This window comes from Arachis hypogaea, chromosome 8 (assembly GCF_003086295.3).
Source record: "Arachis hypogaea cultivar Tifrunner chromosome 8, arahy.Tifrunner.gnm2.J5K5, whole genome shotgun sequence".
Taxonomy (NCBI): domain Eukaryota; kingdom Viridiplantae; phylum Streptophyta; class Magnoliopsida; order Fabales; family Fabaceae; genus Arachis; species Arachis hypogaea.
In genome coordinates, this window is record NC_092043.1 from 26,822,583 (window position 1) to 26,839,212 (window position 16,630).

Sequence of the window (16,630 nt, forward strand, 5' to 3'; positions counted from 1 at the left end):
TGGGAATGGAAGCGCGGAAGAGATGTGGAGGGAGATGGCAGAAGTTATTAGAAGAACAGCAAAAGAAAGTTTTGGTGAATCTAAAGGAATAGGACCAAGAGACAAGGAGTCCTGGTGGTGGAATGCGAGTATACAAGAAAAGATAAAGATAAAAAGAGAATGCTTTAAAGAGTGGTCTTTATGCCGCAATGCAGATAACTGGGAAAAATATAAGGCGGCTAAGAAAGAGACAAAAGTGGCTGTAAGTGAAGCAAGAACAAGAGCATATGAGGGTCTCTACCAGTCTTTGGACACGAAAGAAGGAGAAAAAGGTATATATAGAATTGCAAAGAGCCGGGAAAGAAGAACGAGAGATTTGGATCAGGTTAAGTGCATAAAGGATAAGGATGGAGAGGTGTTGGCTCAAGAGGAGAAGATTAATGAAAGGTGGAAGAGCTACTTCTACGAGTTATTTAATGAGGGACAGAAGACTCTTCCGAGCCTTGGTCGATTATGCACAAGGGAAGAAGATCAAAACTTTGACTACTATCGAAGGATTCGAGACTTCGAGGTAAAAGAGGCTCTAAAGCAGATGAAAAATGGCAGGGCAGTAGGACCTGATAATATCCCGATTGAGGTTTGGAAGGGTCTTGGAGGAAAAGGCATCAACTGGTTAACCAAGCTTTTTAATGAGATTTTAAGGTCAAAGAAGATGCCTGATGAGTGGAGAAAGAGCACCTTGGTACCTATCTACAAGAATAAGGGGGATATACAAAGTTGCGGAAATTATAGAGGGATTAAGCTTATGAGTCATACTATGAAGTTATGGGAAAGGGTGATAGAACGGAGGTTGAGAAAAGAGACACAAGTAACAGAGAACCAATTTGGATTTATGCCAGGCAGATCTACCACTGAAGCGATATACCTATTAAGAAGGATGATGGAGAGATATCGTAGTAATAAAAGGGATCTACACATGGTGTTTATTGATTTGGAAAAAGCGTATGATAGGGTACCAAGGGAGGTCTTATGGAAGGTTTTAGAAAAGAGGAGAGTAAGGATCGCATATATTCGGGCAATTAAAGACATGTATGATGGGGCCACAACTAGTGTGAAGACTCAAGGTGGTGTGACAGAGGAATTCCCTATTGGTATAGGATTACACCAGGGATCATCCTTAAGTCCATACCTTTTCACATTAGTCTTGGAAGTACTCACAGAGCACATCCAAGAGCCTGTGCCATGGTGCATGCTTTTTGCCGATGATATCGTCCTTATGGGAGAGTCAAGGGAAGACCTAAATAAGAAGTTGGAGTTATGGAGAGAAGCTCTAGAAGGGTATGGTCTGTGCATAAGCCGTAGCAAGACGGAATATATGGAATGTAAGTTCAGTCTGAGAAGGGAAAACTCCAATATAGAGGTGAAAATTGGAGAGAACACCTTACGAAAAGTTAAAAGTTTTAAGTATCTTGGGTGCATCATACAGGATAATGGAGAGATTGAACATGATGTAAATCATAGGATCCAAGCAGGTTGGTCAAAATGGCGGAGTGCATCTGGTTTTATATGCGACAAAAAAGTGCCTTTAAAACTTAAAGGTAAATTCTATCGCACCGCTATAAGACCGGCTATGCTGTATGGTACGGAGTGTTGGGCGGCTAAAGGAGAGCACGAACATAAGCTGAGTGTGGCAGAGATGAAGATGTTGAGATGGATGAGTGGTCACACGCGATTGGATAAAATAAGGAATGAAGATATAAGGGAGAGAGTTGGAGTAGCACCCATTGTGGAAAAGATGGTTGAATCGCGTCTCAGGTGGTTTGGACATGTGAGAAGAAGACCGATAGAACATCCAGTCAGGAGGGTGGATGAGATGGAAGATGGACAAAGGGCGAAAGGCAGAGGAAGACCTAAGAAGACCATCCATGAGGTGGTCAAACGAGATCTACATGTAAACGGTCTCTCTGTAGACATGATACATGACAGAGCACAATGGCGTCGTTTGATTCATGTAGCCGACCCCACTTAGTGGGATAAGGCTTTGTTGTTGTTGTTGTTGTATTCAAACAAACTACTTAATCAAGTTTAACCAAATTGTTATAACAACTTTTTAAATCAGACGTGCCTCTTTTTCCTTCTCTTCTCTATTTTTTTTTCTTCTCCTCCTTCTTCTTGTCTTTCTGACTTTATTCTTCTTCTCAAGAACTTCGTTAAGATAACGGGAGGCTATGACCCCCAAATATTTTATAAAACTAAAATTTTGACCATTTATTTTGTTTAATACAAATTGTTCAATTGGTTATTATTTTTGTTATAAATTTTTTACAAATTCTTTGTCTTGAGTTCAAAACTTACGACAAACACATTCTCTTTTTTGTATTATAAAACAAAATTTAATGTATTATTAAACAAAATTATTTTTCAATTAAATTATAAAATAGATAAACTGTATATATAAGTATTTATTAAAATAAGCCTAATATTTTATTTTTTTTATATCACTACTATCTTTAATATGTTGCACAATATAGTAATTGGTATCATAATATCAAATAAAAAAAGTCATATTATATTTTAAGTTTGTCATTTTATATTTTTTGTTGATCTTTAATATTTTTTGAAAAAATTTGATTTGGACAAAAAAAATTATATATTTAGTGTAATTTTAGATGCTATTATGTTAATTATAATTTTTTAATAATTTATTTTTATAATTATAAATTTATAATATTTTAAAAATAAAAATTAATACATTTAATTTGAATACAAATACTCTTTTATATATATATATATATATATATATATATATATATATATATATATATATATATATATATATCCCCTCTAATTTTTTTTTCAAGTTTCGCTACTGTTTCTTCTTTTTCTCCTCCTCCTCTTTTTTCTTCTTCTAAATTTGCACACGCAGGTATTCTCCTTTTCCTCTTTTGTTATCATCATCACCAATAACACCAACATTTTGTTAACATTTTTAATAGTTTTGATTTTTTCTGATGACATTATTAAATAATTTCGGTTTATTTTTTAATTTATTTCGGTTCATTTGTGTGTTAATTGTGGTTCACCTGATGCTACTCATAAGTATTGACTAATTTTTTTATTCTTTAAGTGATTTTTAACCGTTTGTTCAAATCTAAATCGAATTCGATTCATTTGTGAATTGAATTAAATTTACTTGATACTACTTTTAAGTATTTACCAAATTTATTACTTTTTTAAAAATTTGATTTATCTCTTAATTTAATTTAATTGAATTTATTTACATAAAAAAATAAATTATATTTTTCTTATTAATGGAATGTTTGTCACATAATTTTCAGTAAAATAATAATTTGAATATTTTACTCTTTTTTCTTTCAAACGCCACACCTAAAGTCCACTATATATACACATGCTTGAAATTATCGATCTCATAGTCAAGAGTCAAGACATACAAACACATTCATTAAACAAGAATTAATACTATAATACACAAAAGATGCAGTTAACGATAATGGTAGTAATCTTGTTCTTTATCATTCCCTTAGCATTGGCTGATCTAAGAGTTGGTTCTATAGTCTAAATCTGAATCAAATTCGATTCTTTTAAAAATTGAGTTAGGTTCATTCGATTTTATTTTTAAATATTTATTAAATATGTTATTTTTTAAAAAATTTAATTTATCTCTTAATTTAATTGAATTCATTTGTATATAGAAAATGAATTGAATATACTTTTCGCATTATTAAAACGTGCGTATGTACATACGAGTATAATAAAAATAGTTTTTACTGAGTTTGAGTTTATTTAATTAAATTTAGATACAAAATATTTGAATATGTAATTAAACTAAATAAAAAAATATAAGATGAAAAATTACAATATCTTAGATGTTTAGCATATAGTTTTGACTTATGGAAGTAGGTATGCAACACACCAGCAATGCCACTATTATCTTACTGAGAATGCTATTTTTTTTTTGGTATTTACTGAGAATGTTATTTGTCTAAATACTTTTATTATTGGGCCTGATGGTCAAACCCAAATAAAAGTTGGGCTTTGTTTTCTGTAATTTTTTGGTCAAGAGATATTTTTATTATTGGCCTTGTACATACAGCAACTCATTAGCCAATCGTAAATTAATCATTAACCTGTTGGATTGGAAGATACCATAAACAACAAAAAAGAAAAGATTCTGGAGTACATGGGAGTACGCATATTTATGTCTCTCTAAAATGTTGAGACAGAACTTTCTAACTTGAGACATTATTTCTTTTACAATTTTATACATTAATTTTTTTATAATTTTTTATTCTGTCAAACTTATCAAACACAATATAAAATTAGTGTCTTCTTATATTTATGTATTTTTATGTATTTATGTCTCATTTATATTGAGACAATAATCAAACACAACTTTAGTTCACCTTTTGGTTCTAATTACTGGTTAGTCTATCTCTCTGTTCTCTCCAGAAGCCAAAACTAACAACGTGTTCGTTTTATCCAGTCCACCTCCTGGACAAAGATCCAGTCATAAGGAGCCACGTGTCAGTGCCATATGGACAACTCCAACTTCGCTTCAAGGAACTTGCAAAGCTCAAATTCACAGTAGCCACCAATTCCTCACCTGCAGGCAAAGCCTCACATTCAAATCGTGATCTGCACCGTCATATCCACATCTAACGGTCCACATTATCTCCATCACCCAAACATTACAAATTTCCCTCCACACAGCACTACTTTACGTGGTGCTGATCCGTCAACTTGATTCCGATGGCTTCCTCCGTAGTTCTAACCACCGTCTTTTCCACTGTTCCTTCTCTCCGACCCTCCTCACACCACCACCCAACTCCATCACTCTCCTATCCTCTAAAACGCCACCGGTTCACTCCGCCGCTCCAACACTCCTTCAACGTCAGCACCAAATACAATTGGAGCAGGAAAAAACTATCCAATTTAAGTAGTACAGTCAGAGCTTCAACTGCCGGAGCTTCTGTAAATCCAGCACCGGCACCGGCATGGCAAGGAGCAGCCATAAAGCCTCTCCTAGCTTCCATAGCCACTGGAGTTATCCTCTGGTTAGCTCCCGTCCCCAGCGGCGTGTCCAAAAATGCTTGGCAGCTGCTGGCAATTTTCCTGGCCACCATCGTTGGAATCATCACTCAGCCACTGCCACTCGGTGCGGTGGCGCTGTTAGGCCTCGGCATCTCGGTCCTCACAAAAACCCTGACGTTCGCGGCAGCGTTCTCAGGTTTCGGCGATCCCATCCCCTGGCTCATCTGCTTCGCTTTCTTCTTCGCCAAAGGATTCATCAAGACCGGCCTTGGAAACCGCATCGCGTACCAGTTCGTCTCCCTCTTCGGTAGCTCCTCGCTAGGGTTAGGTTACAGCCTGGTGTTCAGCGAAGCCTTGCTTGCGCCGGCGATTCCATCGGTTTCAGCGAGAGCCGGCGGGATCTTCCTGCCGCTAGTGAAGTCTCTGTGCACCGCGTGTGGTAGTAACCCCGGCGACGGAACAGAGAGGAGGCTAGGTGCGTGGTTATCGTTGACGTGTTTCCAGACTTCAGTAATATCTTCGGCTATGTTCCTGACGGGGATGGCGGCTAACCCTCTGTGCGCGAATCTGACTCAAAGCTCAATCAATCAAACAATTGGTTGGTTGGATTGGGCCAAAGCCGCCATTGTTCCAGGTTTAGTGTCGTTGGTGTTAGTCCCTTTGATATTATACATCATTTACCCGCCAACTCTGAAATCAAGCCCCGATGCTCCCAAGCTTGCGCGTCAGAAGTTGCAGAGCATGGGTCCTATGTCTTCTAATGAGAAGATTATGACTGCTACCTTACTTCTTACGGTATTCAATTCAATTCAATTTAATTCATAGATTATATGCAGTGATATGTTATTAATTAATTAAATACCAGGTGGGACTTTGGGTGTTTGGAGGAGTTCTTAACATAGATGCTGTAACTGCTGCGATTCTTGGATTAGCGGTACTCCTTGTTTCAGGGGTTGTTACTTGGAAAGAGTGCTTAGGAGAAGGAGTTGCATGGGATACTCTCACTTGGTTTGCTGCTCTCATTGCAATGGCTGCCTACTTAAATAAATATGGCCTCATTGCTTGGTTCAGCCAAACTGTAGTCAAGGTTATTTCTTTCTTTTACTCCTTTCTTATATTATCGTGACACGTTATTATTTAACTAAACTGACTGAGGGTTATTTGTGTTGCAGTTTGTGGGAGGATTAGGTCTGTCATGGCAACTATCATTTGGGATTCTAGTACTTTTGTATTTCTACTCGCATTACTTCTTTGCAAGTGGAGCTGCTCATATCGGTGCCATGTTCACTGCCTTCCTCTCTGTAGCCACTGCGTTGGGGACTCCTCCATTCTTTGGAGCCATGGTGCTATCATTCCTGTCCAACCTCATGGGTGGTCTTACCCACTATGGAATTGGCTCGGCTCCTGTATTCTATGGAGCCAACTATGTGCCCCTTGCTCAATGGTGGGGCTATGGCTTGCTTATCAGTATCGTTAATATTCTTATCTGGTTGGGTCTTGGGGGTGTTTGGTGGAAAGCTATTGGCTTGTGGTAACAAAATTAAACTGCAGATTTTTGTACACATATTTTAGTTGAGGCCAATTCTATTCATCTTTTTTGTATCATTCTTTTTTAGATCCAACGAGTGTAATTTTTTACATGATTTTTTGACATGGAAATCCCATGTGTTTCCAGCAAACAGTGAAGTCAAGTCGAATCAATACTTGAACTTTCTTTTCATCATGATTCATGCCTTAAAGTTTGCTTAGCAAGTGGTTTAAAGAGACCATATATAACATCCCAAAAAAATAATTGTTATATCTAATGATATTGTTAAAATCATGCATTAAAACTTTTTGTCTTATCTGTTACTCATCCAATAGTTTGCTGTGGTTGGTTATCAATGAAATTTCTGAGATCGTCAAATTAGTAAATTTTCTGTACTTTATTTAGATTTTTCTCAATATGCTTTTTTTGAAAGTTTTATTCTCTTTTTGACTATCCAACGAGATTCATTCAAGAGAAAATAAAAAAGTAAAGGAGTGGATGAGTTTAATTAGTCTAACAAAGAATTCAACAACGAATCCAAAAGACTGATGAAACAATGAAAGGCTATGTTATATCTTCATAGAGTATATACTTTTCCTTTTAACATATATTTAGACATACTTTCCCTTATCAAATTTTCAAACTCCTGTAAAAATAAATTATCAAACTCGCAACATTAGTAGTAGGCAATTAGTAATTTTGTATGTGTTTGAATTAGCGTTTATAAATAGAAGTTTGTATAAAATTAATTTTATAAAATTGATTTTGATTAAAAGTGAGTTGGTATTAATATTGTTTATGTTTGGTAATTTTTATTTAAAATGAATTATAGTAAAATAAATATTATTTAGATTACATGATTTAAAATCATTTCTAGATAAAAAATTATAGAAAAAGATACAAATTTAAATAATTATTTTATATTATTTTATAATTTTATTTTAAATATTTAAATAAATTTTAATTTTTTAGCATTTCAGTACTCTTTAGTACTCTAATAGAATTAATAGAATTATAATTCAAAACAAAAAAATTCTATTTTTTAATATTTTCAATATTTTTTAATACTCTAATAAAATTAATAGAATCATAATTCAAAAATAAAAAAATATTTCGTACAAAAAAAAATAACAATAAAAAATTTATATAAATAAAAATAATAAGAATTTTATAAAAAATAATATGTATGAGAGAGAATATTAAAAAAATAATATTATAAAAAATAACAAAATTTATCGTATAAATAATAAAGAATACAATCGGTACATAAAAATAAATTTTAGTATAAAATAAAAATTTGAACGCAAAAATAAAAAATTATAGCTTTTAACAAACATAAATTGAAAGATAGAATCCAATTTTTTTAAAAAAAAAAAGTTAAACTTTCAGAAAAAATTAGACAAATTTTATATTTCAAACACTAAATCCAACGCACCCCTTTGTGACTAAGTACATATATGCTGCCAAAATTCTTCTTCATGAATTGAATATCTGATGACGGATGGTGATGCCTCAATTATTATTTTGTGAATAAGTTAAGTTGAAACTGATCAAATCCATCACGTAAAGTTTTGTTGGAAGGAACGAGTTGTTTTGGGAACCAATGGTGGAGGTGAGCCTATGACTAAACTACTTTTAATTTTAGGAGTGATATGAACCGCATTAGGCCAGAGTCTTATAATTAATCAATTTTATTATATTTATATATAGTTTATTTAAAAAAATTAATATATATTTATTAAAAAAATTAATTTATTTAGTATAAATCTCTTTTATATTATTAATATTTAACTTGTTAAAAAACAATGTATAATTAATGTTTAAAGTTATTAATATCTTTTAATATTTTAATTAATACTTTTTTATACATTAATAAATTATTATATAAAAATATTAGCTCTCAATTACTTAAAGACTTATAAAAAAAAATACTCTAATTAATAGAAAAAATTTCACTCTCCTCTCCTGTGTGATGCTAAAATAACATTTTTCTCTCCTCTATTTTCTCTCTTCTATTTTATAAATGTACATTTCCCTCTCTTCTAACTTTTAAAAAACCTTTTCTTTAATCCATTTTAAACTTTTTTGTATTAACTAATGATAACTTTATCCCTCTAAAAAAAAATTATTTTTTTAAAAAATATACATTAACAAAAATTTTATTTTTTATCATTAAATTTTGCTTACTAAAATACTCTTTAATAGATTATTCTTTTATTGATTAAATTGTATTTTTTAAAAAAATTAATAATTATATTATTTTTTCAAAATACTCTTCAATAATCTTTTAATTATTAAATTATAATTTTACCAAAATTTTCATTAACAATTTTTTATATTTTACTATTAATTTTTTGATATCTATATATATTATTTTAACATTAAATAAAAAAATTTAGTAAAATTATTTTTCAATATCAATATATATTAATTATTTTATATATTAACAGTGGTAAATTTTTTTATTTAATGTTAAAATAATATATATTAATATAAAAAAATTAATAATAAAATATAAAAATAATTATTAACAAAAATTTTGGTAAAATCAAAATTTAATAATTAAAAAATTATTGAAAGGTAGGTATCTTAGAAAAAAATAATTTAATTATTAATTTTTTAAAAGTATTTTAGTAAAAATATAATTTAATCAATAAAAAAATAATTTATTAAAAAGTATTTTGATAAGTAAAATTTAATGAAAAAATAAAATTTTTTCTAATGGGTATTTTTTCAAAAAATAATTTATTTTTTCTTGAAAAATTGATAAAATTAATATTAATTAACACAAAAAATTTAAAATGGATTAAAGAGGAGGTTTTTTAAAAGTGAGAAGAGAATAAAATATACATATATAAAATAGAGGAAAGGAAAATGTCATTTTAGCAACTCACACGAGAGGAGAATAGTATTTTCTCTAATTAATATATTTTTAAAGTTGTATTCAATTTATTATGGTTAAAAAATAAAATAATTTAGTTATATTTTCTCTCAAAATATCAATATCACATACCTTTTTTTATTGAGCACAAATAATAATATTTTATAACTAAACACTATATTCATTTTTAGTTAATTTAAAACTTGATGTTATTAATTCACTAAAACAAATTTATTTTGTATCATTTCTAATTTTAAATTAATAATACATGTTAAACGAATAACTTCTTACGACAATAATAATACATTTTATCAAATATTATTATTTAAATCTAACTTATCTTTTTTTAACAAAATAGTGATTCGTAATTCTGTCCGAAAAGGTTCATAATTTTCATAAGTTGCATCTATTTTGTTATACTTAAATAATAAAATAATTTAGTTATATTTTCTCTCAAAATATCAATATGACATATTTTTTTACTGCGTGAATAATAATATTTCATAACTTAATACTGTATTCATTTTTAGTTACTTTCAAACTTCAGGTTATTAGTCCACTAAAACAAATTTAATTTTTATCATTTTTAATTTCAAATAAATACTACATACTAGACTCATAACTACTTCTTACTAATAAAGAAGAATATATTTTAAAAAAATATTATTATTTGAATTCAAATTGTCTTTTTTTACAAAGCAATGATTCAATAAAAAAAATTCACAATTTTTATAAGTTGTATCCAACTTGTTATACTTAAGTGATAAAATAATTTTAGTTATTTTTTCTTTCAAAACATCAATATGACATATTTTAAATATTTGGTTTGGATATTAATATTTTATAACTGGACACTATATATTCATTTTAATTAATTTCAAATTTGAGGTTATTGGTCCATTAAAACAAATTCATTTTATAAAACTTCTAATTTCAGATAAATATATAATACATGCTAAACAGATAATTTCTTATGGAAAGAATAATACATTTTAACAAATATTATTATTTAAATCCAAATTATTATTTCTTGCAAAGCAATGATTCTTCAATCCGTCGAGGTTCACAACTTTCATAAAAGATCACAATTTTTGTATATAATAATCGTTATACCTAACAAAAGTTTAAGTTTTAAATAATAACATTTAGATGTATATGAATACAAGCAAACTTAACCTTTCTTGAAAAGGAATAACTCAATTTAAAGTATTTACGAAATTGATAAAATATAGTTCGATAATATTTTATGAGAAAATATAAAGAAATAATACTTTTTTTAAACTACCTAAACAATAAGTTAAAAAAAAGTTAATTTTAATTTTAAAATTTAAATTTTGAATTAATTAGATATAATTTTTATTAGTGAGCTTGAAATAAAGTCCGTTATTTACGTTGTTCGTATATTTTATTGTTCACCTAATGAGATTGTTTATTAATATTTTAAGGGTTATGCTAGGTAACTAATAATTTTTTTTGAACAACATGAACAACTACCAATCAAATAATCAAAACATATTACACTTCCAAATTACCCACCTAAATTTTAATATTAGAACTAGTGTATGTTCCTGTGTCCTGCACGAGATAATATATAAAATTATATAATTTTTTTATTAAAATTTAAATTAAAAAATATAATAATTATTATTACTTAAAAATATTAAAAATAATTAATATTTATTTTAATCAATTTGAATTGGTTGAATGGTCATCTCATTTGTTTGCTTAAGCAAGTATTTGGAGTTCGAATCTCGTCTTGTGTGTATATAATAATCCATTAGTTAGCGACTGACCTTTAATAAATAGAGCATCAATATATGGTGGATTAGTTCTCGATTTGCCGAGTTATAAAATTCGTAGAAAAAAATTGTATTTGTCTTTAAAATAGATTAATTTTTCATTAATAGCAATACTTATAAACTTTTGTCTTTATTAAATTTACTTGGGACAATTTTATTTGTTGGTATCATATTCATTCTTAAAGTCAAAATAATATTATCAACATTGTTATTTGTTAAAACTTCACATTTTATGAAAAAAAATTTAAATTTTCAAATTTATAAACTTATGTCATTATAAAAATTATTAGATCGATTAATATTTCTTAATAACATGGTGTACCGAAACATCGTTGAGTATTAGTTAGTGTGAAGAGAAACCAATAACAACTTTTGTTATTCAATATATAATTTACGGGCCTGCTATACATCTATGTAACCATGTAACCAAGTTGGCCCAAACCAAAAACAAATAACGCGCTTCCAATCTCATTAAATAAACATAACTTCCACGCGCCCCATACAAACCAAACGACTCTTCATTCGAGCTTCATTATGAAAAAATGTTTATTCTTTTGCAACACACACAAAATCATTCCGTCTCTTCAAATCTCTTTCAAAATCATTCAAACTTCAGTCACGTTCTCTGCGAAAACCACTACTCCAGCAGAATCGAGAGAATATTTGGCAAGCAACAACAAAAAAAGAACGAAAACAGGATCACATAGGGATGTTAATGGGGTGGGGCGGGGGCGGGGGATGCCTCCCTGCTCCCCGTCCCCGCCCCCAGAATTAATCCCCGCTCCCGCCCCGATCCTCGCATGGGGGGATAATTGTCCACATTTCCGTTCCCCGCGTTTCCCGCGAAGCTCCATTTCCCATCTCCCTATATTTAACATTTATATGAAAATTATAGTAAAAAAAATCAAAATACAAACAACAAACATTATTGCATGTTTTGGCTAACTTCTTGTATTCCCTCTTGTGTTTCTTCTTGTCCTTCTTCTTATGTTTCTTGGAGATGTGCTTCAATTGTTTGACTCTCATCATCTTGAGTTGGTTCTATCTCATTATTATTTTCAATAGGAGTTGAGTTAAAACTATTCATTCTGGACATAAACAGTAAAATTTAACACAGAAACACTAAATTAGATTCTAGCTCAACTTCATATACAAAGAAAAATTCAGAAAACAAAAATAAAAAACAAAATAGGGCCTGTATAATTCTAAACAACTATATAAAAGCAAAACAGGACCTGTATAATTCTAAACAACTGTATAATTCTAAACAACTATAAATAAAAAGGAGTGAGAGTGGATGATCTTGAATCACATAAGTTTACAACGGGACTGCCGTGTAATTGACGCCAACACTACAAAGGAAGATTTCATGAAACCATTATTTTGTTCTTCTCTATTTGAATTGCTGAAAAAGTTAATTTACTAATAATACAGTACAAACATTGCTTATGAGTTAAAACTTGAAAGCTGCAACTTAAAAGTAAGTAGAAAAACATATATAGAACTCCATGTATGGTATGCTCACAGCATATACATATATAAATTTAATTAAATTAATATGTTTTAAACTATAACTATTAAGCATTCTCACAGTACAGACTTGTGATGCTGATGGCTTTGAGAATATGCATGTGATACCAAATACACAAATTGCAGAATGTCAACCAAGCATAAGTCCTTTTTATTTGGTATGAGATGCCAATACTAATATGTTATGTATTTATTTATTACATATTGTAATAATAAAAAAGTGACATTAGTAATGATAAGTAAAACAAGGCCAAGGTTATAAACAGAACACAGGAGGAATGATTTAATATAAACCACACAGGTTTTTTGTATTGCATAGAAGGAATGGCATGAACACAACATGATAGAAAGAGAGAGTTACTAAGATTGTAAACAAAATACAGTATGGCATAAATAGAACAGCCAACAAAATCAGAAGTTCAGAACCGCATTCATTAACAAAAACAACAACCACCAACATCAAAAAATCAAAATCAAAATCAAATTCATGAAAAAAAAGAATTTTAAAGTATGAAAAATTACATTATCAGAAACTAATTATTAATTAGCATGCATTCAAATTAATGAAGTATGATGAGTTTGGAAAACTCTAATTTAATTTGATGATGAACAAACATTATTAAAATAATAAATTACAAAATTATTAATTTGAGTTTCATTAAGCATATGTTAATTAATAATTTTGTGCTGCAGGTTTTGATATTGGGCCGAAAATAAAAAGGAAAGTTGATGCAAGCCCAAATTAAAGTTGCCATTCAGCCTTGCTACATGTTTCTTGTCTAATGGCTGAATTGTTGTTTTAATGGGCCAAACTCAATGATATTATAACCAAGCCCATATTTAATTTTGATAAATGCTTTTCATGCTTGATCCGAAATCAATTTTATCAGGAAAGCAAATGTTAACCAAATGGGCCAGCTTTGATCATAATGTCACAAGCCCAAATTATATTAAGTGATAATTGGTTCCATTCTTGGTCTGAAACCAAGAAAAAATGAAAGCATAGTGCTTCCAATGGAACCAAGCCTCTAACCATGTGATGGATTTCAAAATCTATTACATTGTTAAATAATGCATGGAGAACATGAGAGAGAAAATTCAGCTGAATTGATTGATGGCTATTATGTCAAACACGCCACTCTATGTTAGGGAAGTAAAAGCAAGCTATTCCCAATTAATTTGCTTAACCACTTTGCATTGCTTTTCTTCAGATTCTTTTCATTCTCTCTCATCTCTTTCTTCTTCTTTCTTCGGTCCTTGTCTAGGAAACAATGGAAGAAATGTTCTTCAACCAAGAAAAGGAAGAAGCTGCATGCATCAAGACCATCAAGCTAATGATGGCAAGAAAACATACTAAAATAAAAGTGAGCTGTAGCTAAGATACTTACCAAATGTGGTTAGATTTGGTGAGGCTATCTTGAGCCTTACATGTTCAAGAATGGACGTTGAAGATTCGGCCAGCTAGAGGAGATTCTTGAAGCATGGCTTGTCTTTGATTCTGCTCAACCACCACAGGGAGTAGCTAGAGTGGCGAAGTGATGGTTGAAGGCAGAGATTGAAGCAGATGAAGTCATCATCATCATGAAGCATCAAGGGCCAGAAATCCATCTTGGAGAGAAAGCCAAGGATGGAGAGCCCGGATTGATGAAGGGTGATGATCAAGAAAGGACTAGAGGTAATTGCATGTTGGTTAATGCATGGTTATCTCTTCTCTCTCTGTGTGGCCGAACCGGTTCTGTGTTTGTTGAAGGAGGAAGAAGTTGGTTCAGTTTTGGCTTCAAGTGTGGAGGCTTTCCTCTTCTTTAAAAAGGGGGAACAACCACTGTTTGAAGTAAGGGAGAAAATTTGAGAGTGCAAGGCACAGAGTTCTCAGAGCTACCTGAGCTAACAAATTTCTCTTCTCCTTCAATGTATTCTGTTTTGTAATTTTTCTGTTTAATTTTGTCATGTCTTGAGTCTCATGGAAAAAGGCAAACAAGTGAGGTTTGTATGAAAAAGTCATAGAGCGGAAAAAGGAAGAGAGTGCAAAATTAAAAGAAAAAGCCATAGATGTCTTAGAGGTCCTTTGTTCATCTATGTTGTGTATCATGATTCTGTGGGAATCCCCTTGTAAGTTGGGTTAGCACTTTACAAGTTGTAATCAGATTGATTATAGTGAAATTCCATCATGTTTGTGATGGAGACTGGATGTAGGCTGCACTGCACTTAGCAGCCGAAGCAGGATATATCTGGGTGCAATCTTCTTCTCTTTCTACTCCATTTCTATTTCTACTACACAGGAGCAAAAGCCTGAATTATCTCGTGCCAAGTAACGAGACAAAACAAAAAGTCTCGTGGCAAGGGACGAGACAAAACAAAGTTGCTCGTGTCCAGTGACGAGCAAAAACAGAAAAGTCTTCTCTGAAGGTCAGCAAGTGTTAGCATCAGAAAAAGGGGGCTAAGATTCAACCCCTCTTCTCTTAGCCACTGAAACCATCAATTGGTATCAGAGCTTGGTCTCAAAGAGATCAATCTTTGCAGCTTGGAGTAAAGATCCTCATGGCAGAAAACAGTGGCGCTAGTGTATTGTCATACAATCTGGCTGAAGGTCAATCAAGCAACAGACCTCCCCTCTTCAATGGGAAAAATTATACCTATTGGAAGGAGAGGATGAAGATATTTGTACAAGCCGTGGATTACAGACTTTGAAAGATCATCTTGGAAGGTCCTAAATTTCCAACTACCACAAATGCTCAAGGAGTAATCTCTCTGAAACCAGAAACAAACTGGACCGAGGAAGATAGGAAGACCGTGGAGTTAAATGCCAAGGCAACCAATCTGCTCAACTGTGCCATCAGCTTTGAGGAGTACCGACGAGTATCACGATGCACAACGGCAAAGGAAATCTGGGACAAGTTGCAAATCACTCATGAAGGAAATACCATTGTAAAGAAAACTCGGATAGACATGTTAAACAGGGAATATGAGATGTTTGCAATGAAGGAAGGAGAGTCCATTGATGAACTGTTCGAACGGTTCAATATCATCACTGTTGGCTTAGATGCTCTTGGAATCACACATTTAGAATCTGTGCTAGTGAGAAGAGTGTTGAGATGTCTTACAAAAGAGTGGGAAACAAAAGCTTTAATTATTTCTGAGAGTAGTAGCTTAGATTCCATGACACTTGATGATTTGAGAGGAAATCTTCTTGCCTTTGAAAACTCCTATTTGAAAAAAGATTCAAAAAAGAAAGGAATTGCCTTTTCTTCTGTGACTAACCCTCTGGATGATGAATCCAGTGATAACTCCTCTGAAAATGAGTTTGTGTTGTTTGCAAAAAAATTCAGGAAAATGGCGAAGCTCAAAGGCAAAGGCAGCACCTCAAGGAAGATGAAGAAAGACCTTAGCAAAGTAACTTGTTACAATTGCAAGGAAATGGGTCATTTCAAATCTGATTGTCCCAAGTTGAAAAAGGAAGAGAAGCCGAAAAGAGTGAAGAAGAAGGGACTGATGGCCACATGGGAAGATTTGGAAAATGACTCAGATGATGATGAAGAGTCTGAGACTAAATCACAGCCCTGTCTCATGGCAAATGAGATAGATCAGGTATCATTTCAAAACTCTGACACTGAAGACCTTCATCTTATGATAGACCATCTTTCTGAAAAAATAAGATGTTTTCTAACTGAGAATCAAGATCTTGAACAACAAAATTTCATTCTTAAAGCTGAAAATGACTTTCTCAAAGAAAAACTAAGAGAGGCCGAAACTGCTTGTGATCTTGTGGAAGAGAATAAGCAGTTAAAAGCCCAAGTTAGAAGCTGTGAAAGTGACCATTCTGTCCTTGCATATGTGAATTGTTTTAAGCAAAATGAAGAGTTG

General features: G+C 31.6%; 1 protein-coding gene across 1 annotated transcript; it reads left to right on the top strand.

The window, feature by feature from the left end:
* The first annotated feature begins 4,185 nt into the window (after positions 1 to 4,185).
* On the top strand, positions 4,186 to 6,754 carry LOC112706656 (dicarboxylate transporter 1, chloroplastic). The gene is made up of 3 exons (XM_025758077.3): positions 4,186 to 5,826; positions 5,897 to 6,118; positions 6,204 to 6,754. Exons 1-3 carry the CDS (start codon positions 4,750 to 4,752, stop codon positions 6,564 to 6,566), a joined length of 1,662 nt encoding a protein of 553 aa, XP_025613862.1. The 5' UTR covers positions 4,186 to 4,749; the 3' UTR covers positions 6,567 to 6,754.
* The last annotated feature ends 9,876 nt before the right edge of the window (positions 6,755 to 16,630 follow it).